Genomic DNA, 23,459 nt, shown 5'->3' on the forward strand with positions numbered 1-23,459 from the left:
CAAGATGATATTTCCCACTAAGACATACACCATGTCAAACCACAACTCTTGGGCTGACATAAAGTACAGACATCCATACAGACTGAGGCATTTCAAGGATTATAGGTAATGTTATGCAAATATTCCTTTAGTGGAACATTTTGGACACCTAAAACAGAGCAAGGAAAATGACAGATGAAAAAATTCTCTCTGAGAGTAATACAGCACAGAATGGAACAAATCTGGTGACAAACATAACTAATGTGACAGCAAAAAACATCTTGAAAACATCTGTACCTCTGAGGGAAGTGTCTGATGAATTCATGGTAAAAGATATGGGATGACATGAAACTTGACTTAGGTAGAACAAAAAGTCTTACATCATACATCACAAGCTGAGGGAGGAAAAAGTAGTCTCTAGAATATTATTATTATTCTTTTTAATAAAGCATAAGTAAAGTTCACAATATTTTTTTGTGCCATGTTTTTGGCTGTTGGAGAGAAACATAACTCTGCTCTCTAGTCTAAGCTTGTATATTTCTGTTCTGACTCTAGCCTTTCCTTTTTAATTAAACCTGGAATTTGGGGAAGGGGACTACTCTGAAATATTTGGATAAACTATAATCCCTGGAAAGAGGTAGTAGAAGAAGAACTGTTTATGCTTTCAGTATTTGATAGTCACATGTAGTAGGGAAAACAAAAAGATAACATTAATTTAATTTCTCATTTATGTAAGTGGGTATTTCAGAAATGACTAGAACTGGCTGGTAAGCTGTTGGTGTTTTTATGGGAAAGGGGCAGAAAAGGCAGTTGGGAAAATGTAGATATTATAAACATTTGTCAAACTTCAATTTATATAAATAAATACATTGAATGTACCTGATGTATTAAAAGCTTATTTTACATTTCAGTTGTTGCAATACTAATGCATGTTCTCCTTAATTACTGCTTTGTATCAGGGGCATATCAAGTCATTTGGCTTACAACAAAATTATTTCTCTGATTTTATTTTATGACTGTCTTGCATCCATGTAATCTCTGAGTGTCTTGGGCTTCTATACCACAGTAAAATTTGGATAAACTAGTTTGTGTAGGACAGAAAAGACTATAAAAGCATAACTTCCTCAGGAAAACATAACTATTGGAAGACAGAGTGAGGGCCTTGGTGGCCACAGCTGAACACCAAACAAAATGGTTTGAATCAAAACTGCATCCCAAAGTGAAATGTTGTTTATTATGCTACAGCTCAAGCAAGATATTTAGACATTTCCAAACCCCTTCCTTTTCATTTGCATTCATGAAAGGTTGATACCTTACTTGTCAGTCTAATGTGAGATGCTGAGAAATATTTTTAAAATATTATGATATTAAATACATAATATCATAATTTCTAGTGGGATGAAAATCCCAGGTTTTACCAGCTGCTAATGGCCTCTGGAGAGATTCAGGTTGATGAGGTTTGTGATGTCAAACAGCTGTAGATGAAAATACGAGAAACAGTTGACAATAATTAAATACAGATGCAAAACTATAAATCTGAGACAAGCACATAATTGTCATGGTATTCTTTTGTATGATTTTTATGTGATATTAAATACTATTAAATTACTTTTAAGTGTAAATAGGAACATACTAATCTGCAGATTTATATTTCAGACAGTAAGGAAAGAAAACAACACAATATTTTGTTAGCATGAACAAACTTCTGAAGCTTTTTTGTTTGTTTGTTTGTTTGTTTTTTAATGTGAAATTCATTAACTGGAGAAAAAAAAAAAAGTTATTTATTGAGTTCACCCAGCAATTTAAGGTGAACAGTTCACAGAAATGACACAATTATAGCCTCTTTTCTTGTGTATAGATTATCTCAAAGCAAGCTGTGACATTTCAGAGATTACTTGTAACTAAACATATTTGCCGAACAATTCTAAATCTGCAGTTTATTTGCAAAAGCTTTATATACAAATTGAATATTCAAAATTCAAGCTGCTTGATTAGGTCAATAGGCACATGTTTCTCAGAAGCTTGATTTTTCATATTAAAAATCTGATATGAATCATTTAGAATTTGCTTTTTGCAAATACTCTTCAATATTATACTCAAAATTCATCAGACCTTATTGTTAGTACCTCTATTCAACAGAATAATTACAGAAAGCAAACAATATCCAGCCAACGTTGCTAAAATATCTATGTACCTTTCCACTGAAGGGAAACCTGGCTGATAAAAGGAATTTAATAGCATAAAAGAAAAAAGAATATATTTGCTTACTCAACTTTAAAAGGAAAAATGATATTGGTATACCTGCAAATATGTAATTTCTCTAAATATATACGAGTAACTTATATTGCTACTCCTACATATTTTTTCTTAAAAAAAATAACAATTTATCTGAATTTTAAATACTAAATTAAAGTATATTTACTTGCAGAGGTTAAAAGCATAAAATTTTCTGAATTATTTTGAACCTTAGTTCAGAAGGTAACATTTTTCAGCTGCTAAGCTATACACCACTATGGGAAGCTGCTTACCTAAGCTTTTTTTCAGTGCTATAGAAAATACTAAAACAACAATTAAACTATTACTTCAATGGGAGTTGCAGTGCATACAGGTAATAAATATATGGAGCTTATTCTCTTATATCTTCATAGGCAGAGTTTCTTTCCTTTTACTGGTAGGCTTATAGAACTACAAAGGCCACGAAAACCCAAAGCTAACTTAAAAGTGCAACCTCTGTTACTTTAATATTTCTGTACTGTGTATCAAGGCATCATTTACATTAGACAATGAAGAGGAGATGGGGCAGAAAACATACCTCCGAAAGACTTTCTAAAAAAAAAAAAAAAAGATGAACAAGTAGTTCTTTGCACAAAGCATTAGAAAATACCGTGATATTTTATTATTAAAAATGCTGCTGAAAAGTTTATACATATGTGTCCAGCCATATATATCTTCTATCATTAATTAAGGCAAAAAAAAAAAAACAAAAAGTAGCAAAACAATAACAGAAGAAACAATTAAACCCTGCGTGCCTCTTAAGGTCAAGAATATAAGCCTGGGAAAGTACTTTCGTTTTTCTTTTACAGTTTGCAAAGTATATTTTGTTATCATTATTATAGAATTCTATGAAGACCCTATAAATCTGTTCCCTCTATAAATCATACATCATTCCAGATGTATTAAATTATTAAATCAACTTGATTATAATTACTTTTAAAAGCTAAAATCATTCACTTACAGGAACTTTTTTTTTTTTTACCCAAATGTCACAAGCCTGACACAGTACTGTACATATTGCTAGCAGAAGACAATTGGAAGTACTAAACAAATACTGTAATTCACATTACAAACATACCCAACTGATTATGATGCCAAGCATCATTACCATTTTTCTTTTCATTTTTCTTTTTTTTTCTTTTTTTTTTCTTTTTTTCACCTTTTTTATTTATTTTTTATTATTTTTTATTTTTTTTATTTTCTTAAGAGTTACGAGCTGCTGCATCTTGGCTGAGGCATTACATAGGTGGTGGAAATGGCCTGGTATAGAGACAGCATTAATCAACATTATGTGATGGATCAGTGAAAAAGATGGTTTTCCATTTGCTACTGCTTGTACTTTGGGCTTGTTGCTTCACCACATTCCAACCTACGTATCCAGGTCAGGTGTACGGTGCATTTATTACATATAAGATATATATCATCCACATGTTGTGTTTTTATCATGTCATTAACTTTCTTTTTATTTCTTTCTTTTTATTTCTCTCCTTCAGAATGTTTTACTGCTTGCTATGACAAGGAGTCATTCAGATGAATAGGCCTCGGTCTTCTATTTTTTTTTTTGTTGTTGTTGAAGTGACTATTCCAAGATGTCTTATTAGGAAAAAAAAAAAAAGTATAGAAAACAAAAAGAGGTACAAGGCATCCTATGTTAGATTCTTATGGGACATATGATATTGATGCAGCTTAGTCATGAATTTATAATACAAAATACATCTGGGATAATCATGTTCAAGTGCAGACCAATTTTGTTCAAATATCTTTGGTTACAATCTCTTGATGCAGTAACGTTCTAAAATGCAAAGTGATCTTCATCTGTGAGAACTTATTTTTAGCTTTTCACATTCTAATCAGTTGTTTGAATCAAATTGCTAAATTTCTTGTTTGGTAGCTCTGCATGGATTTTAGTTTTCCAGTGAAGGAAGGGCAAAAGGGAATAATCAGCTAAGAATTTTGCCTTCCTGATATTATCTGGAATTTTTGGTTACATTCATTTGCAAGACATCTGATGAACTCTCTGCTTCTGTCTCCATAATATTCACCAACTATGTGATTGCTGTGTAACAAACAAGCAAAGTATTTTCTGATAGGTAGGTGCTCCTCTCAGGGACAAAGCCAGGTACAGGGCAGAGAAGTTCTTTAAACCATGATAATTTCTTAACTCTTTATGAAAACTTTAAAAAACATCCAAGCCACCATTTCCCCACTTTCATTTCTTTTGTTGTTGTTTTGTTTTTGTGTTTGTTTGTTTAGTAAGAACAAGAAGGTGCTCTCCCAGCTGAGACCCCTCTGCAACTGCTGGTGAATATAGAATTAGTTTTCCTCAAAAAAAATTGACCAAAACATAAGCTTTCTTTGATATTGTCAGGGCACAAAACTCTTCCTAATGTACTACAATAACCGAGAACTACAAACTGGACTCTTTGTATATACATTATTGGATGTCTCTTGGTTCAGTTCAACAAGCTTATTATAGTAATGTGTTGGTTTGTTTTGTTTTGTTTTTTTCATATATTTTTTTTTCCATTTTCCGATCCATTGCTGTGTTTCAATTTAATAAAGGCTAACACAAAATTAAATTATATATATATATAAAAAAAAACTGTTTCAGAAAAAAGCAACAATCTCCTATGAATACTTTAACATGCACTAGTGTAACCTGTAAGAGAAAATATGCAGGTCACACAGACAACTGTATCCTCTGCATGACACCATGGCCTCATATAAATGAAACATGTTAGAAAAACCGCATGACTTTTGTTTATCACTAGTAATTAAGAAGTAAATCCTCCTTTGGCCTGGAGGAAACAGAGGTGATATGACTAATGTATATACACATAGGTCACAACTGAATGCACAATCTTTCTAAAAGCTCTTTTCAAACTGAAAACATCAATAAAAGCTTCTTTTTGTTGTTTTTAAACTCACAGCTATGTACATTTTTACAAAGTTTCTTTAAATATAGTTCAGGCTGGCAAATCATCTCTTTGCACAGAACTATACGTATTTTACTGCATAGTCAGTCCTCCTCTTTTTTTTTTTTTTCATTTTTGTTTTTAATAATAAAATTCTATTTATTTCCCCCATCTGGATTACAGCTTCGTATGCTGGGAAAAAGCCCATGGTGATGTCTTTGATTTAACAGGGGCCATTCATGGTATGGCACATAAAGATTTTTTTATTATTATTATTTTATTTATTAAAAAAAAAAAAAGAAAAGAAAAGAAAAAAAAAAGAACAAACACCTGTACAGTCACTGGCTCTGTGTTCCAGAAGACTCTGCTTGTTACACTCAAAACACAATTTTAAGTGACTTCTTCTGGACTCAACTTTCAATTAAAGGGATTGAGATCTTAAAGCAGTATTGTAACAGCAATGTACACTTTTCACATTTCACAGGGTTTGTACTTGATCTTTAATATCAGAGAGTTTCAGTGGGAAGGATCAGTAAGAAAATAATGACTGTCCTTCTCTTTTACTTTTTTTTTTTTTTTTTTTTTTTACTTTATATTTGGACAAGTTGTTCAATGGATGGTATTACAACTTTTTCTTCTTCTATTTATTTATTTTCTTCTTCCAGGTGGCTTGTGAGGGTAAAGTGGAAGGGCTGAGCTATACCCTAGTGGTTGAATGTCCATGGGGCAAATTCGTACTGTTTTGTCCTCCACTGAACGTGTTGAAAGTATGCAAAGGCTGCATTCCTGTTAATGTATTTGGGATCATGGTTATGGTGTTGGGCGTCATGAGTGGGATGTCATCTGGGGACCTTCTCAAAGTGAGTGTATAGTCAGGTGGGCAGGTTAGTCTCAGCGTGTCATGGGCCTGCAGTGATTCACACTCATGGTCATGTTCCAGCTGTTTCATCTGCAAGGACATGATCTCTTCATTTTGTATGTGCGCAATATCATTGGTTGTGTTCCTCTGGGGACTAGGGCGCCTGTGAGTTTCGTGACGCCGCTTATCCTTCTTGTAATACAATGCAGCAAAAGCTAAGATATTGAGGAACAGCAAGGATGCCCCCACAGCAATGGTGACACTCAACTCTGTGGAGTAATCTCGCTTGTTTTCTATCAGTACTGTTGTATCCTCAGGAGCTGTTTTATGGGTGTCTTTGGAATGCTTGGGGTTGTTGGCAGGTGTCATTGCTGGGCGTTTGGTAGCTGGCCACAATTTACCAGGAGAACGTCGGGTAACATAAGGAAATGATGTCATGTCAGGAGGGGGGACTTTAGTTGTTGTGGAAACATACTGAAATATTTCATTCAGGTTGTGAAGGTGTGGCACAAGCTCCAACCAGAAAGCAACTTTTGTTGCTCGGTAGTGATCACGAACTCGGGGTTTCAGGCCAATATGGAGATAAAGCTGATCTTTAGGATTGTATTTGGACCAGGCTACTTCTTCAAAGCGGTTGGGTTTTGTGTGGATGAACTTTGTGTCTTGTGGAACAGGCTGGTTTGGATCTCTACAAAAATAAAAACAAGCAATATTACAGTTACTTAAAAATAGCAACAATAACTACAACAACAACAATAAAAACTTGTCTTTTAGTTAATCCTATCCTTATATCCTTATATCCTATACTTAACCTAAAAACAGAAGAAATACCTCCCAAATTTATAACAGATGCTAATATATAAACAAAATAATAAAAAAAATACTTACTATACAGTGTACCTCAGACACAGTAATATTTCTTTACATGAAAACAGAAAAAGGAATGTGTTCAGCTCCCAAAAGTTCATCTGGAGTGCTGTGAGTCAGTCTCATACTCCAAAGTGGTCTTAGAGAGGTACTAATTATCTTCCCCCATAAAGTAAAGTAAAGGTGTAGCTTCTCAAGATTTGACATTAACATTCTCATTTAAGGTACCACTACTTCCACTACTGCAAGCAATAAATATAAGCATCTAATCTCCGTAGCAATGTTGGAAATCCATGTGACTATGAGAATTTATACCAGCTGTATATGACCTTAAAAACTTCAAAATGTGAAGTAGCAGGGCTAATACATGTAAACGGGTGCGATTTGTCTTTCTGTTCCTTTACTGAACTGTTAATATCCCTTTGTTCAGAGACCTACTCTTGGAAAAAGCCTTTGAAATATTTCTATGTTACAAATCATTCCATCATTTGCATTAAGAGATAACTGTCTTGTGCTCAGTACTACTAAATATCTATACTTAGTGGATTTAGGACAGTGAGTCTTAATTCCATCCCAGCTTCTAGGGATAAGACTTATGTTAGCTGTCAACAAGTTTTATAGTACTTAAGTAGCAGTAGAGATAAGAGTAGCACGGTACAGTAGCACAAAGATAATTTAAAATTTGTTAACCCAATATATTTAATTGAAATAATGCTTTTCCTATCTTTTTTTTTTCTTTCTTTCAAAGCATTTTAAAATAAAGGCAAACATATGTACTCAAAGGCATTTAAATATGGTTGGTGTATATATATGTTTATAATTTTGTTAAACCGTACATAAATATGACTTTGTCTGGGCATGGACAAATACAGGATTTAAAATAACAATCACAGTGCAATACTTTGTTCTGCATGAGTTTGAATCTTCTATAGTAGCAAAGCATATTTTCTGAGATCTTGTGATAAATTATAATGAGAGATTCACTTTCTGCGTATTACTCTGAGAACCGTCCATTCTCCTTTCCATTCCCATGTGCATTATTATTATATTTCATGTGAAAATGATTTTAATATTTTCCTTCTATATTTTTCTTTAATATTTCCTATAATTTTTCCTTCTATATTTTAATATTTTAATTTTCTTCTAATATACTGTTATTGTTATACTGTCCTGGGAATACAAAGACTCACTGCTACAGATTTTAAAGCCCTCTTTTTTTTTTCCTTTTCAGTTTTCAAAAGCTCTTGAGAATGATTGCTTAGTTTAGTGTTCCTTTGTTATTCATTAACTATTAGCTATTCCTTAACTATTAGCATAACGTGCTAATTTGGGTTTAATAATCTTATGATTCCTGCATTCACCTGTTTACTTGAAAGAATTTATGTTTTTTTGAAGAAGAAGAAATTTATTTCTATAAATTTTTAGTACTTTGTTTTACCATGTTTGTGGGACTTTCCCCCCCCCCCCCATACTACCCTATATCAAATCTTTCCTATCTCAATAACATATAAATTAAGAATTCTAGAGTTGTGGCTATTTTTTAATTATTTTATATTATTTGATGATATTTTACAGACTAAAAAATAAACAAATCCTGTAAATTCTGAAAAAAAAAAAAAAAAAAAAAAAAAGAATTTATTTTCTTAGTAATTGCTCATCCTGGCTGAAACTAGAAGATTAATATCCATATTCAAGCAGTGGGGGAATAGATTTTAATATGATGTTAGTTTGAGGAATTGTATCATGCATTCCAGAGGGAAAGAAATGTATTTCTTCTGTTCTTAAAGAGCAGACTGAAGGATTTGGCAAATATAGAGAGAAAAATATTTTTCCAGTACAATATATCTACAGGCTCAACACATAAACTCTAAAACAAACAAACAAAAAAATCAACAAGTTTATTAAAATGCAAAACATTTATTTATTTATTTATTTATTTATTTATTTATTTATTTTTGGTCAGAAACTCAAAATCCTGGAAGAGCTACAGCACACAATCCCCCTTGTGTTCTCCTGACTTGCTGTTCTGATTCACAGCACAAAAGACTCTAGGAAGGATCCTGTAAAAGACATAAGCTAGCTCACAAAAATACTTCATACACAGTAGTAGGAAATGAAGACGCTGAGCAGTCCAGCTGACTGGACTAATCCTTTTCCCCTACTCCTTCCCCAGGTGGAAGTGAAAGAGGGGATGGAGGAATCCTGGCCCTGTTGAAGGTAATGGAAAGTTTACCTTTGTTTAAATTTAAAGTACCAAAGTGTTTAGATTATTTTTAAATGGACTTATAAACATGACAGGAGATGATGATTTTAGCAAATAAAAATTTTTGAAATTAACATTCTCTTTTCCTACAGACTACAAAACATGTAAATAAACACCTCCATTTCCTTCCCTTTCTTCCATTCAGCATCTCTATGTCTTCTTTTTAACTGTATCTATTAGGAATAGCAAATTCTACTGCATCCTCCTTCAGACATGAGAGAGAAGCCTCCTTCAAACGCAAGAGAGAAACTTACAGACACGTGTGAATAATCCTGTATTTCAGAACTTGTTTACATGTCTGTGCATGGGCATATTGAAACAAGGCACAGAAAAAAAAAAGAAAAAAAAAAAAAAAAAAAGGTGTCTGCTAGTCCTAAAGAAAGGTCTTTTATTTTTTTTTAGGGTATCAGAATGTTACTTTTGGCATCAAGTCTAGAGTGATCACTTAATAATGGAACCAATGGTCTAAATACTGTCACTGAATTTGGAGAATGTGTAGATTTTTTTTATTTTTTTTCAAAAGAAAATTAAATGACTAAATGCAGTCCTAAAGAAAGAATCTTCCAATGAATGGATCTTAGTTTTACAGACTTATGATGATTTACCAAAATTATACATTACAAGAAGATTTTTAGTTTCCTTGGACCTTCTTCTATGCTCACTGGTGATAAAATCAGAAGGTTACAATTTCCAATATGTTAAGTCTTTTCCTCGTGATGTTGCAAAGTTTATCTTCTTATAAATATTTTTCCAATACCCTACTATACATTCTTTTCCAGTATTGTAGACATAAAATATAGATGTAATCATTTCCATTATACAGTTACATGTTTGACAAAACATTCACTTTTTTAATTACAGATTTATTTTATCAGCTTCTAACTTCACTGGTGTTTATGGATATTCTTGAGGTTTAAATTCAAGAAGGCAGAGAACAAAAGACTGCTGGAATATCCTCCTTTAATCTCCATTCTAATCATTATGATAGAAATATAATCTGACCAATATGTTTTCAGTTCTGAACTTCCTCAGTTAATGGATATAATAATGGATAATGGTTCCCAATCCCACTAGTTGACAGTGTTTTATTTATTTATTATTTTAGTTTAGTTTAGTTTAGTTTAGTTATCCTATTGCTAGAACAAAATTGATACTTTCATTCATTTTGTTCTCTGATTGTTTTCATCATTTACAGGATTCATTTTAAACACATTCTCTATCAAGAAAAAAAATGCCCCTATTATTAAATGCTTGTATGCAATATATATTGTGGTCTTTCTTGTCCTGTCTAAAGTATTTTTATTAATGTGCAGAATCACCTGATGTCACTTATGATGTCTCTCTCCCACTTTCAGTCTACACTGCTTTTGCTCAATCTAACATGTTGCCATTTTCATTTAATTCAAACCTCATAGGCTACAAACATACATTCAAAACATTGTTTTTTTCTCAAGCATAAATGTGTCTGCAATGAATGCTGACTGAAGAGTAACACACATTCCTATTCACAAGGTGAATTATTAGATGACCTATAGGACAAATGAGGGAACTGAGTATTTCACACCTGGTGATATTGGCACTGAAGAATGTCAAGAAACGTTAGGAAATTTTCTCTTATTCAGAATTCCACATGGCATGCTAAAATGCCATTAATTTTTATGTGCTTTTGCAAAGCATTGACCATTAGTCAGCATAATGGAACTGTTACGTTAATGCATTTAAAGAGTTTCATTTTTTTTGGTGACATTCTCTGACTTCATCAGAGAGTAAAATGTCTCAACAGTTACACACTGGGCCTGTCTCTAAGACACTGAAAGGCCCATTCATAATCTATTTTCTTTCTTTTCTTTTAACTCCATATTAAACAAATAAACAAACATAACAAAACTAAAAACACAACCACCACCAACCAAAAAAATAACAAACTCTGTAGACCTTCTTCATGCTTACACCGATTTTTGAAGTTGTCACAATAATAATAGCGATGTAACTACTCCTGCCTGAAGCACTGGTACAGAAGGTACACGAACATGTTTTTATTATTATTATTATTATTTATTTTATTTTTTTAATTCCTTATCTCCTTTCCTCACTTATCACCAAGTCCCACTGTTGCATGTTCTCAGTCAGCTATTGTAAATATTGTAGAAAGCATACCATAAGTACTCTGTTTCATTTGACCAACAGACCCAAAAGACTTACTCTTGGAAACATTTGTTTCTTCAGATAAAAACATCAAAAGAAATGCAACTCATAAAACAGTTCAGAGAGAATTTATTTGAAAACACATTTTAATCATTGGAGATCTTATTAGGTCTTCCTTTAGAAAGCTGAACTGAATATAAAATTTAGATATCTTTATTAACTCAGATAATAAAGAATCAATGGCAGGAAAATAACTCAGGAGTATTCTTCCAATTTAAAAATGAATCAAGAATATGTCTTTCCAACCTATATCTTTCCCATCTCCAACACGGAGCTGGATGAACGAGGGCAAAAATAGAGTATTGTAACTATTCAAAAGAGGGTAATTTTTAGAAACCCAATAGATGCTTCAGAGAGCATGTTTTCATATCTACTGCATGAATCTTCAAATCCTTCTTCACAAGCATGTAGCTGGCAGACTATCTTTTAAGGGCTGACACACAACCCCTCACATTGTTCACTCTCCCTATATCGATATATCTGTGAAGGATGTAACATGGCCCTAATATTTGAACATTTGCCGAACATTTGAGCATATAAAATTTCCATTATGGTAGGATAGTACTACTAGCAGACTAAAGCTTTAAATGCACCTCTTAATGAAGCTCCCTCGCATAATTTTCCAAATAATGGAATTAAAAGCCACATATTCACGTCATTTTTATATCCCAAATGTAGTTTCTCATGCCTACTTTGTAACAAATTATTTCCCTATTTCTAACCATGCTAGAAACAATTTTTTAAAAGGTTAAGATGACTGTGAATGTAAAAAACAAACAAACAAACAAAATAATAATATAATAAGAGCAAGGTAAAAAATGGAGGATTAGCAAAAGCATCTTCTAAGTATTCATTTTAATCATGACTCATTTGCCATTAAACAGTCACTTTAATTGTCGCCACTTATTTGCTAATAACTGTCTTCAAAGTAAAACACAATAAAGCACTATGTTTTGTGCTGTGCCTTTTACACCTAGTGTTCTTACAGGATTGACCTGCCCTCTGAACCTAGCTTTGGCAGTTCATTAAACAACAGTGACAGCAGGTCAGTTAAAAGCCATTAAAATGATGCACTACCTGAGCCATAATTATACAATAAGTACCTCAATGTTGTCTCTGTGGAACAGTCGTTGAGACTCAAAGAATCTCAAGAGACATTAAAATAATAATATAAAAAAAAAATGTCAATTTTAGTGTTTAAGGTCCACCTACAGGGGAAACATCAAACGGCGAAATCTGTCACTTAACAGATTTTTCATGTATTGCCATGGGTACAAACAGAAATAATGCCCAGTTCAGGATAAGGTAAATTATTAATGTAAAATTATTAATTTAATAAAAGGTAGAAAAAAAAAAAAAAAAAAAGAATGAAAGAAAGAAAGAAAGAAAGAAAGAAAGAAAGAAAGAAAGAAAGAAAGAAAGAAAGAAAGAAAAAGAAAAAGATAACCAACCCTTTATTTTTGAGAGTTGTAGGACCTCAAAGTACACCACATAGATTTCAGATTGCATGTGGTGTAGAGAGAAGAATGGTTTTTCCATATACGCACTTGATATATGGACAGCAGCTCCACAGAGAAGGATCTGGGGTTGTGGTTAATAACAAACTGAAAATAAGCCAGCCCTGGCAGCCAGGAGGGCCAACTGTATCCTAGGGTGCAACAAGCATGGCATTGCTAGTCGGCTGAGAGAAGTGACTGTCCTGCACTACTCTATGCTGGTGCAGCCTCACCTCGAGTACTGAGTTCAGTTCTGGGCACCACAGTACAGAAAGGATGTGAAACTCTTGTAGAGTGTCCAGAGAAGTGATACAAAGATGTTGAAGGGCCTAGAGGGGAAGATGTATGAGGAGCAGCTGAGGTCAGTTGGCCTTTTCAGCCTGGAAAAGAAGAGGCTGAGGGGGTTCCTCATCGTGGTCTACAGCTTCCTCATGAGGGGGAGTGGAGGGGCAGGCACTGATCTATTCTCTTTAGTGACCAATGATAGAACCTGAGGGAATGGTGTCAAAATGTGACAGGGGAGGTTCAGGCTAGATATCAATAAGAGATTCTTCACCGAGAGAGTTGTCTCGCACTGGAAGAGGTTCCCCGGGGATGTAGTCACAACACCAAGCCTGTCGGAGTTCAAGAAATGTTTGGACTATGCTCTTAGTCATATGGTCTGAAATTTTGGGTAGACCTGTGTGGTGCTGGGAGTTGGACACAATGATCCTTATAAGTCTCTTCTGACTCGGGATATTCTATGGTTCTATGATTCTATGATATATGTGCCCTGTTACGCTTGTTTTGAGGTGCTACAAGCTTCCCTTTACCATTGGAGGTACCAGTGGTTACAGAGGAAATACAATCTTAAAATATTATTTTCCTACAAGTATTCTCCTGTATTATCCAGAATAGTTAATATCATATTAACTATTATTACTAATATTTATATTGTTCATATAAACTAAGGGGAAAGAAAAAAAAAAAAAAAAAAAAAAAAAAAAACACCTATCTTGGGTTGGTCTTTCCCCTTACCTGGGAAAAATGAATCTTTACATCTAGAGGTCTTTTAAAATAATGTATCTTTCTGTCTACAACATGGCAAATTTGTAATGCTACATTTCTGTCTCATCAACTATAGGGAGGCTTCAGAAATGATTCATGGCTCTCCTGAAGTACCTGCTATATTATGTAGGTGTAGTATGACCATGGATTCATAACTGGGTGATGGTATGTATAGCTTGCTGAAATTGGCTTTCATGTAGCAACAGCTGTAAACTGCTTATGACTACAAGTAATGGGACTGCAAGAAGCTCCTCAAAAATTGCTTAAATTCAACTTATTCTACATGGGACAATCATAAAGAAATTAAATATAACAGCGACACTGTGGAGATCTCCATACCAATTCCAAACACATCTATATGAAGTCCTCTACGTATATGTGACACTCGATCCATACAAATAAAAACATAATGATGGTAAAATAGTCTTCCTGAGTGTGCAGTACAGCCAGCATGCGGCATTCTCTGTCCATAAACTAAGCTTTTGTCCTTAAGTTTGTCCAAACCAGTCATCCAACTGATGACTTATTGTTTCCAAAAACATCTAAATATTCCACAGTTCATTCACTCATGTTGTAGCCCTGTGGAATTTCTGCATTTTAAAGTACCTGCTTGTCTAAAATGTAACACAACAAAAGCTTTCTTTTTCCTTGTAAAGTGACCTGAAGCATGTGATTGTGTCTTACTCAATTCATGCTCAAGGTTTTTGTTCAGTCTGCAAAATCTCCCTCCCTTGAACATTGTTTGGATTCATTAAAGGCTGCTAGAGCTGAGTGTTTCACACTAGGCACCTCTGAATTTTTCTCATAGTGCTGCATACCATTCACTGCACTGCAGTAAAGCTGCAGTTTCCAGAGTCCAATCCTGCCATTAAACTTTCATTGGAAAGATTTACAGCCCCTTTGTGCCACAAGTGTCTGTGTTTTAACTGAGTACCGAAGACTCAAGGTTAACAAAAAAAGCCCTTGCTGTTCAAGTAAAACACTGCAATATTCTTTAGAGGAATGTTATAGAAAGTGGGCAGAAATTATTAATGGCACTCACAGATTAAGCTGCTTTGAGGGTTCTTTCCTTGATGTTTACAACTGTATTTCAGCTAAACCTTGATGTCTCTATTTTGTAAGCGGAATTAATTTAAATGTTCAACCTTCTCATAGCAAAATTTATATCTGAGTCTTTTCTTAATCCTAGTGAAGTGCTTTGTAGCCATTACAGCCACCAGAGGGAAAGAAAAAATCTTTCCTATGTCTGTCTGATCCACTTCTTCCCTGAGCTTCTATTCCTATGAAGGTTGCTAAAATAAATAAAAATTAAATAATAATAATGAATAATGAATAATGAATAATTAATAATAATAATAATAATAATAATAATAGTAATAATAATAATAATAATAATAATAACTTCTTTACTTTTGTAAGAGATAATTGCTATCTGTATGACAGTTCCTTCAAGCAGAAGACATTTCCTCTGATTTTTCAGTATCTAAGTGAGCTGTTTTTTTCCCTGAGATGTGTTTTTTCCTAATAATTTTCCTATTTTAAAACCAAAAATACAGTGCTTTATTCTTCTCACTGAGCTACTGAAAAAAAAATAGTTTGAGGGAACACACTAATCAAAAATGTATTAAATATGAATAAGCCCCAGTTACATACTGTCTCGTGCATACCAAATAGTGCTATAGTGCTGCGGCACAATCAGGGTTTGAAGCCATTGCTACAGAATGTTGACTAGCTTAGTAGTATGTTATCAACCGAAAGGAATGCTGAAGGTCAGACTTACCCAGTTTTGGCGAAGTTCGTCCAATATGTCATAACTACTGCACTAAGCATGACATCATTCTTGGAAAAATTGCAATTGAAAAGTTCTGTTGGGCCAATCATAGGAATGCCAAACACGTAAGGAACTTCATCACCATGAGCTGAATCAGCCCAACTTGGTTTCATTTCACTTTGGCAGTGGTGATAAAATGCATAGAAATACGTTGGAGATCCATACTGGGCATGAAGGTCAGCAGTGGCAACAGCAGGAGCAACCCACTGGTGGTCAGTAAATAGTGCTACCAGGGTCTTCCGTCTTGTTTCAGGGTTTTCTTTGTCTGCCCAATCGGTGTACATGAATTTAATGGTCTCTCGCAGTGTATCTTTCCCTTCTGGATAACCATATAGATTGTCCACAAAATTGGAGACAGAAAAGTCAAAATCATTGGGGGAAACACCATCTTCATTGTCAACTATGCCATCCACAAATTTTAAACCTTCCCCTTGATTCACACCCAGCATTATATCATAGTTAAGGAATTCTCCTTGCTCCATGAGAATCTGGGGGTCATCTGGAATCACGTCTCCATCTATCACAGGCCCAAAGGCAATGTGGTATGTGGCTGGAGTGATGGTCTGTTGAATGAGTTCTTTGTAGTTCTTATTTCGAAGGCATTCAACCAAATCAGTGGTATCCAGCATGTCACAGCCGACTTTATCTGCCAATATCCTAGTGTACTTGGCAGGCTGGTAGTTCACTGCCCAGCTGGACAGGGCTGTTCCACTCTGTATGATTGCCTTTTGGAACAAACCTGCAGGTGCAAATTGTTTAGATACAAACCAAGTTATATATTACAAAAACTAAACTAAACTAAACTAAACTAAAGATAAAATAAAGTAAAATAAATAAAATAATCAGCATTCACTAAGCAAAGAATGTATTGATTATACAATAACTAAAGGATGCATATTCTTATATTCCAATTCAGTTTCTATATGTTCTACTCACTGCTCCTTTTTAATAGTATATGTAATAGGCTACTAATTAAATTCTCTCTTGTTCTTGATGCTCACATACAGAAAGCATGAAGGTTTCAGGTTACTGGTTCAAGAACAAAACTCATGTTTGTACTGCAGTTTTCTTGCATTTTTAATTTAAATGCTAGTCCCCTGGATTTAGCACAGTGGTAATCCCGTAAAAATTTCTTTAAAGGAATGGCAACTACAAGCAATCATATCCTCTTCACCATGTAAATGACTCTCATAAATGCAGTCTTCAGTAGTTTAAAGGTCAAATGAAAATTACACACTCTCATTTCCTTCACAGAAGCTATGCATCATATAATTTGAAAAAATCTGCTCTGCTAAAATCAATTTAATAGGCTTGAACCTTCTCCTCTGACTTTTTTTTCATTACCACCTGAGAGGGTGTATATATAGTGTTAGTAATGCTTATATGGTGATTTAAAATGTTTGCATATTTTAGAAGAAAATAAGGCAAAATGAAATAGTTCTGGTTGTTTTATATTTTTATAATATTGAAAAGAAAAAAAACAGACACAAACTAAAGAGTTTCTTTGTGACACCAGAGCACTGCAAATCATGGAGCTTATTTCAGAATCATACCCATCTTTTTCCAGGTAAGATAACTAAAATGGCCTATTGTATACTTAAACTAAAAAGCCTGAGCACCTTCTGCACATGGTTTCTACACTCAAGCTCTTGAAATACCAAAGACAGCAAGAGCTACAAAAATATTTGAAGACCTTGAAGCATTTACAGGGAAAGGGGGCTGTGGCCAATACACCTTTGTGATGACTACTTACTGCACAGGGTATAAAATTTCAGTAATGCAATTAGTTGATTTTTTTCATTGTTCCATCTGCTTGCTTTTAGCAGGGATTACTCAACAGTTACTCACTTCACAGTATTGTATCAATTCCCTGAAATGTCAGAAATAATTCTATGTACTTTCAAATAGGATATGATTACTAGCTACAAATGACTGCTATGGCTTAGACTTCTGCCATAGATTTCTGTATGTTTGATTATGATAGGAGTAACATGGAGTTATAAATATAATACATATTTGTTTGTTTGTTTGTTTGTTTTTGGCAAGGTTTATGTAGCAGGGGGGGGCTGTAGGAGCAGACACTATAAGCAGAGTCCAGAAGCTGCCCCATATTAGATAAGAGCCAGTTCCAGCTTTTCCCTCTTGGAAAAGGGACCCACCACTGGACAAAGTTGATCCAATAAGTGACACTGGTTGTGCCTTTGTACGAGCATGTGTAAGAAAGGAAAATAGCTGCTGTGCCACAGACGCTGGGATAGATGAGTGAGATAACGTTGAGAGAGAGAGCCCTGCAGACACCAAGGTCAATGGAGGAGGAAGAGGAGGTGCTCCAAGCACCAGAGCGAAAGTTCATCTTCAATTCACGGAGGGACCAAGGTGAAGCAGGCTGGATGGGAGGGAAGGTGTTTTTAGTTTGCTTTTAGTTTCTCACTGCTGTAGTCTACTAAGAATAGAGAATAAATTATGTTAATCTCCCTGTGCTGAGCCTTGGTGAGCAATTTCCAGTGAACAGGAACCCATATCTCAGCCCTTAAGCAATTTTTTCTTCCTATTTTTTCACTCTCTTCCTTTCAGGACAGAGAGTGAGAGAGCAGTGAGAGAGCAAGGTTAGCCATCAGTGTAAAGCCATCACATTGGTCTTGTCTTTTATTCATTTTTTTGCAGAATTGGTCTTGTCAATAACAATCTACTGTTGCTATATGTTCTTTGTTGGTGGTGGTGGTTGGTTGATTGTTTTCTGAGGCAGAAATTCGGCAGCTCTGACACTTACCAAAATCTTAAGAACTCTGTGTAGGAGCTACTTGTGGAGAGTTAAACATTTTTTCGAATGAAATTGAGTTTTATTGTTATTTAGTAAGGAAAATATCTAAATACATGCTGGAAAGGTAGACAAGAATGTTTAAGAAATTAAAAATGTCACTGCTCTGTTTAATTTTAAATATGTCATATTCTTTGATGGAAGATTCAGTGGAGACTGTTGATAAATCCAGACAAATAATATATGGCCTGTGGCAGTTTTTTGTGTGAAATTTCTACTACAAAAACATGCATTTTTAATGTAAAATATTTATGTTGATTAATACAAATGCAGAATACTGGATAGTAGGTATTTTACAAAAAATTACAGACATAGTGTCATTCTAATTCAGCCAACATGATTTGGCCATTTTCCTTAAATTATATAGATATGCATATATACATGTATATAAAGTTTTATTTTGTTTTAAAAGTGTACTGTTGATTTACAAAAGAATCATTTTACTGTTACTGAACTACGTTTTGCTCAGGAGATCCTTACCTTCTGAATAGTGAGAGAGTGTCAGAAGACTGACACAGGAAGCTCCTGCCCCAGATCCAAAAATAGTAACTCTTTTTGGGTCTCCTCCAAAAGATCCAATATTTTCTTCAATCCAACGTAAAGCTTGGATTTGGTCAAGCAGTCCATAATTGCCTTTTGCAGCTTGGTCCCCAGTACTTAAAAAACCTGTAAGGAAAAAAGGGATAATTTTAGTTCAACTGAAAGAGTTAGCTATAAGGTAAACATATATTCTGAGCTCCCCTCTCCCCTTTTTTTGTAAAAAAAAAGTTACAGTCCTAGTTGCATGTCTCCATGTTGAGGAAATCATTCTGTGTTGTTTGGTTTTGGTTTGTTTTGCCCTAATGCAGAGATAATGTTTGTGAAAGATCATCATTTATTTTCTGAAATAATTCTGTATCAATGAAAAAATATATGAAGATTTTAAGCATTTGACAATTTCATGTGATTAAGGTATAAAAAAAATTGTAAATTGTTTTTATGCAAAGACTACATACAGGAATAAGTGAGATAACAAATCTTCCACTATGAACAATGCTCACTAACACACTAATTTAAATGCTTCTTAACACTGTCCGAAATTCTTCTGACCTATATAGCTCTATAAATTATTGTACTTGTGATATGTATGGACAAGCTCAGAAAAAGAAAAAGGATGAAAAAAATAGAAAAAGAATCAGCAAACAATGTAGGGAAAGAAAAATTACACTCAAATTTTTGCAACGGTTATTTATTAGGAAGATAGCAGATAAATTGTGAGCAATTCAGTCTTTGATCGAGATATTTTATCTGAACAAATCAGTTTTTGTTTCTTTCATTGGAAATTGCAGTAAGAACTGTGCTGCTATTTTTTGCTCCTGTACTGTGTTTATCAGATTTTAGAAACAAAGCATGACACATTTGCTGCCTGTCTTGCAACTTAGAGCAAAATGACTGAGAGACTAGGACTGAGATTAATTTTGCTTTTCTGAAACCAGCTAACCAGAAATGTTATCCATGCCCATCATTCAGTCTAGACTTTGTGTTATGTTCAAATTACCACATTGAATCATGTACTTACACCCCTCTAACTCCCACAGACCTTTTCCTGTCAGACAACTGGAAGCCAGGAGTCTATTAGAATACCTTACAACACTAGAATACCTTACAACAATGTTTGCCGGTGGACATTACTGATTTAGGTACCACTGGTAGTTGCTTGTCAAGTCAAAGAAGGAACTCACTGATGTTTCCAAACAAATTTTAATTTCAGGAAAATTTGCCAGAAGAGGGACCCAGGACTCAGGGGATCTGCAGTCCTGGAGCAGTTTGAAATTAAAGTGAGAAAGAGATTCACTGTCTGCAACCTTGAGACACCTTAGCCTTCCTGTTCCTAGCAAGGACTACAAGGGAGACCTGAAGTCCTAAGGAAAATAGACCTTACACTACATTTGAACTCCTTTGGCAAATGGGAACAGATTCATTTGCACTGACTGTCTTTTTTTCAGTGACAAGAAAGGAGAAAATTCACAAGGTTGGATTAATTAAATGACTGAAAATGGAAGAAGTGGAAAAGAAGCAAAGGTGAACAAAAAGAAGAAACAGTTAGATGTGTTGGACATTCACAGATATATTTGCACAATGTTTTCTGTGATAAAATTTCTACAATGAGATGTAAATCCAGCCTCAAGATTTAAAAACAGTATCATATAAAGGATTAAATGTTACATTTCAAATGCTATATAGACTACATTATGCTGTTGCATTTCTACATGCAAGATTAGCCATTATTAAATAAAACTTAATACCTTGCACCCAAAAAATATTTTTTTCAGATTTAAATAGCAATTATTAATAGCTATTTAATGTCACAAAGTGTTTCATGAACTCTGTATTTTTCACAAAACGCTTACTTCAATTGCAGTAATATGAATCATAAATTTATTACTAAATAGCATTTGATATGGCTTTCTCATTAAAAAAAAATACTCTAGTAGTGGCAAGCATGGTGGTTAAAATAGCAATAACATGTTCTTTCTCATACCAATAGGGAAATGCAAACAAAAAAACATCAAATCCATAATTGACCTTTTTGAAAAAAGGTCATGACTTTATTTCATTTTTAGAGCTATCAAAGAATAACTTGCTTGCTGGATTTGTTGCTGCAGTTCACTGTAATGCTCTATAATATTTTATAATTAAGCCTTTATTCAATCAGAACTATGACCTCCCTGTGAGAAAGTGACTCTAGTAACCTTTAAAGCAGCATGGTAATTAATATTCAGAGCCTAACCACGTTTTACCTCTTATAGCAGCATCAAGCTGGTTGATCTTTGTGTTTTTGAATTCCTTCCAAATGTTCTGAAAGGTGACTGAGTAAAATTGCAGTCAGTGAATATCTGATGTTAGACAAATTAAGATTTTTTTTGTTTCGTTTTCACAGTTCTCTGCTGATTCTCATTAATTACAAGAGCAAATTTTCTTAATTTCTAAACTAATCATCAAAGCAAAGTGTCAGCCCCACATGACACAAACTGAATTTATAAATCTGTCTTTTCTTTATGAGTATATATTTTATTTCATGAATACTAGATCAAAATATTTATTCAATGCTATTTCAAGAATTTCAGGCAAAAAGTAACTATTCATCAAGAAATACACAACACTAACAACTTTTTGTTTTTATTTTATTTTCCTGTAGCCACTGTGAAGATATCAGAATAGTTTCTTCATGTGTCACTGTAAAATCCTAAACAAACAGGAAGAAAGCTTTGTTTTGATATGGGGATTTATACTCTGTGCCTGATAAGTATATGATTTTAAGTGAAATAAGAATATTTTCCATTTTACTGTACAGAGTGATTCAAAGGATAGTCTGTGAAATGAAAAGCCATAGATAAGGTTTTAATAGAATATGGAAGTCCACTGTCTTAGTGCAACAAACAAAGGATGTCCTTGAATATGTACAACAAAAATCTTCCTTCCTTCCTTCCTTCCTTCCTTCCTTCCTTCCTTCCTTCCTTCCTTCCTTCCTTCCTTCCTTCCTTCCTTCCTTCCTTCCTTCCTTCCTTCCTTCCTTCTTTTCCTTTCTTTCCTTTTATTTTTCCCTTTTTTTTCCTTCTTTTTTTTCCTTCTTTTTTTCTTTCTTTTTTATTTTTTTTTCCCCACCACATAATGACACAGAAAGGAAATATAGTAATATTTGTTTCTTGACTTTATAAATCTGTTTTCCATTAAATAATGATTTGGAAGGCCACCTACATGGATCTTCCATTGCCTAATGCCTTGAACAACAACAGCTAAAAAAAAAAAAAAAAAAAAAAAGAAGGATGTGAACATAACCCATGTGTGTGAAAGAAATGACCCAAACTCTTTTAGGTCTTTTGCCCCAACCAGGGAATTAGAGTCTTTTGAAGCAAAGTAAAATCAGCCTGTAAAAAAATACAAAAGAAGTGTGAAAATTTTTAAAGTTAGGGAGAGAAAAGCGAGAGGAAGACAACACCTGAACATTTTGACAATGCAAGAAGTTGGTCCCTGGCATCACAACCTTTGTACAGCCCAAACAGAATACCCCCTCCATGGGGAACCTGTGCCCAGCCAGAGGTCATCCTTGTGGGGCAGTTTGCAGGGACATCCTTGGGGCATGTGGGACCTTGTATTTCCTCAAGTGGGTTGGGGGGTGGTTGGGAGCAACAGAAGCTCTGACAGACAGACTGCTGAAGCAGTCACGTGTTCCACACAGAGAATGGAAGACCCCCAGTGTTGGTAGGTCCTTGGGCCTAATTCAAATCAAATCAATTTGATGTCTGGCTGAAAACCTACATATCAACTGTGATTGTTCCTCCATTGATTTCTTGTCCTTCCCTTCCTTTTTTTTTTTTTTTCTTCCCCACCTGAAACAGTGTTAACAGAATACTAGACACTGAGCTACTTATCTATGTCCAAATTTTTCTCTTGCTTCCTTACTCATCCCTTCCACTTAGTCAGAAATGACATTTGAATTCCAATGTCAACACCAGCTGCAAATAAAGGATTCTATAACAAAGGCATATGTGCTGAAAGTAAGTTGCCTACTCTAAGTGATGAACAGAACAGTGGTAACAACTATTAAGAACACTTGTACTCTGCTATATTTTTCAAGTATTTTTACTTCATTACTTTTACTTTCTCAGTTTAAATATGAGCTGCTCTATGATTATTTTGTTCTCATGTTTCAATTTTCTATTTGGTATATATAACTACATGGGCACAAATATCATTCTCTGTGGTCCATGCCATGATGTAATAGATTATAAGTTGTTAGAAAACTAAGAGGAAGCTAGGAAAACTAGAAATGAAAAAGACTGCACTGTTGTGTTTGTTTTTTTCTTTTCTTCCGCCCCCCCCCTCCCAAGTTGTGCTCTTTGGTAACTTTTTTTAATAGAAACA

At 34.2% G+C, this 23,459-nt stretch overlaps 1 protein-coding gene across 4 annotated transcripts in view; it reads right to left on the minus strand.

Annotated features, from left to right (window-relative positions):
• Nucleotides 1-2,852: 2,852 nt before the first annotated feature.
• NLGN4X (neuroligin 4 X-linked) overlaps nt 2,853-23,459 on the minus strand; it is a 200,545-nt gene continuing 179,938 nt past the window's right edge. For all 4 annotated transcript variants that reach the window (XM_068682261.1, XM_068682243.1, XM_068682233.1 and 1 more), the window contains 3 exons: nt 19,035-19,220; nt 15,686-16,475; nt 2,853-6,715 (listed from right to left, as the gene is read on the minus strand). In XM_068682261.1, coding sequence (XP_068538362.1) covers nt 5,866-6,715; nt 15,686-16,475; nt 19,035-19,220 — 1,826 coding nt within the window. In that variant the 3' untranslated portion in view covers nt 2,853-5,865. The remainder of the gene's footprint in view (nt 6,716-15,685; nt 16,476-19,034; nt 19,221-23,459) is intronic.

This window comes from Anas acuta, chromosome 1, assembly GCF_963932015.1.
Source record: "Anas acuta chromosome 1, bAnaAcu1.1, whole genome shotgun sequence".
Taxonomy (NCBI): Eukaryota; Metazoa; Chordata; class Aves; order Anseriformes; family Anatidae; genus Anas; species Anas acuta.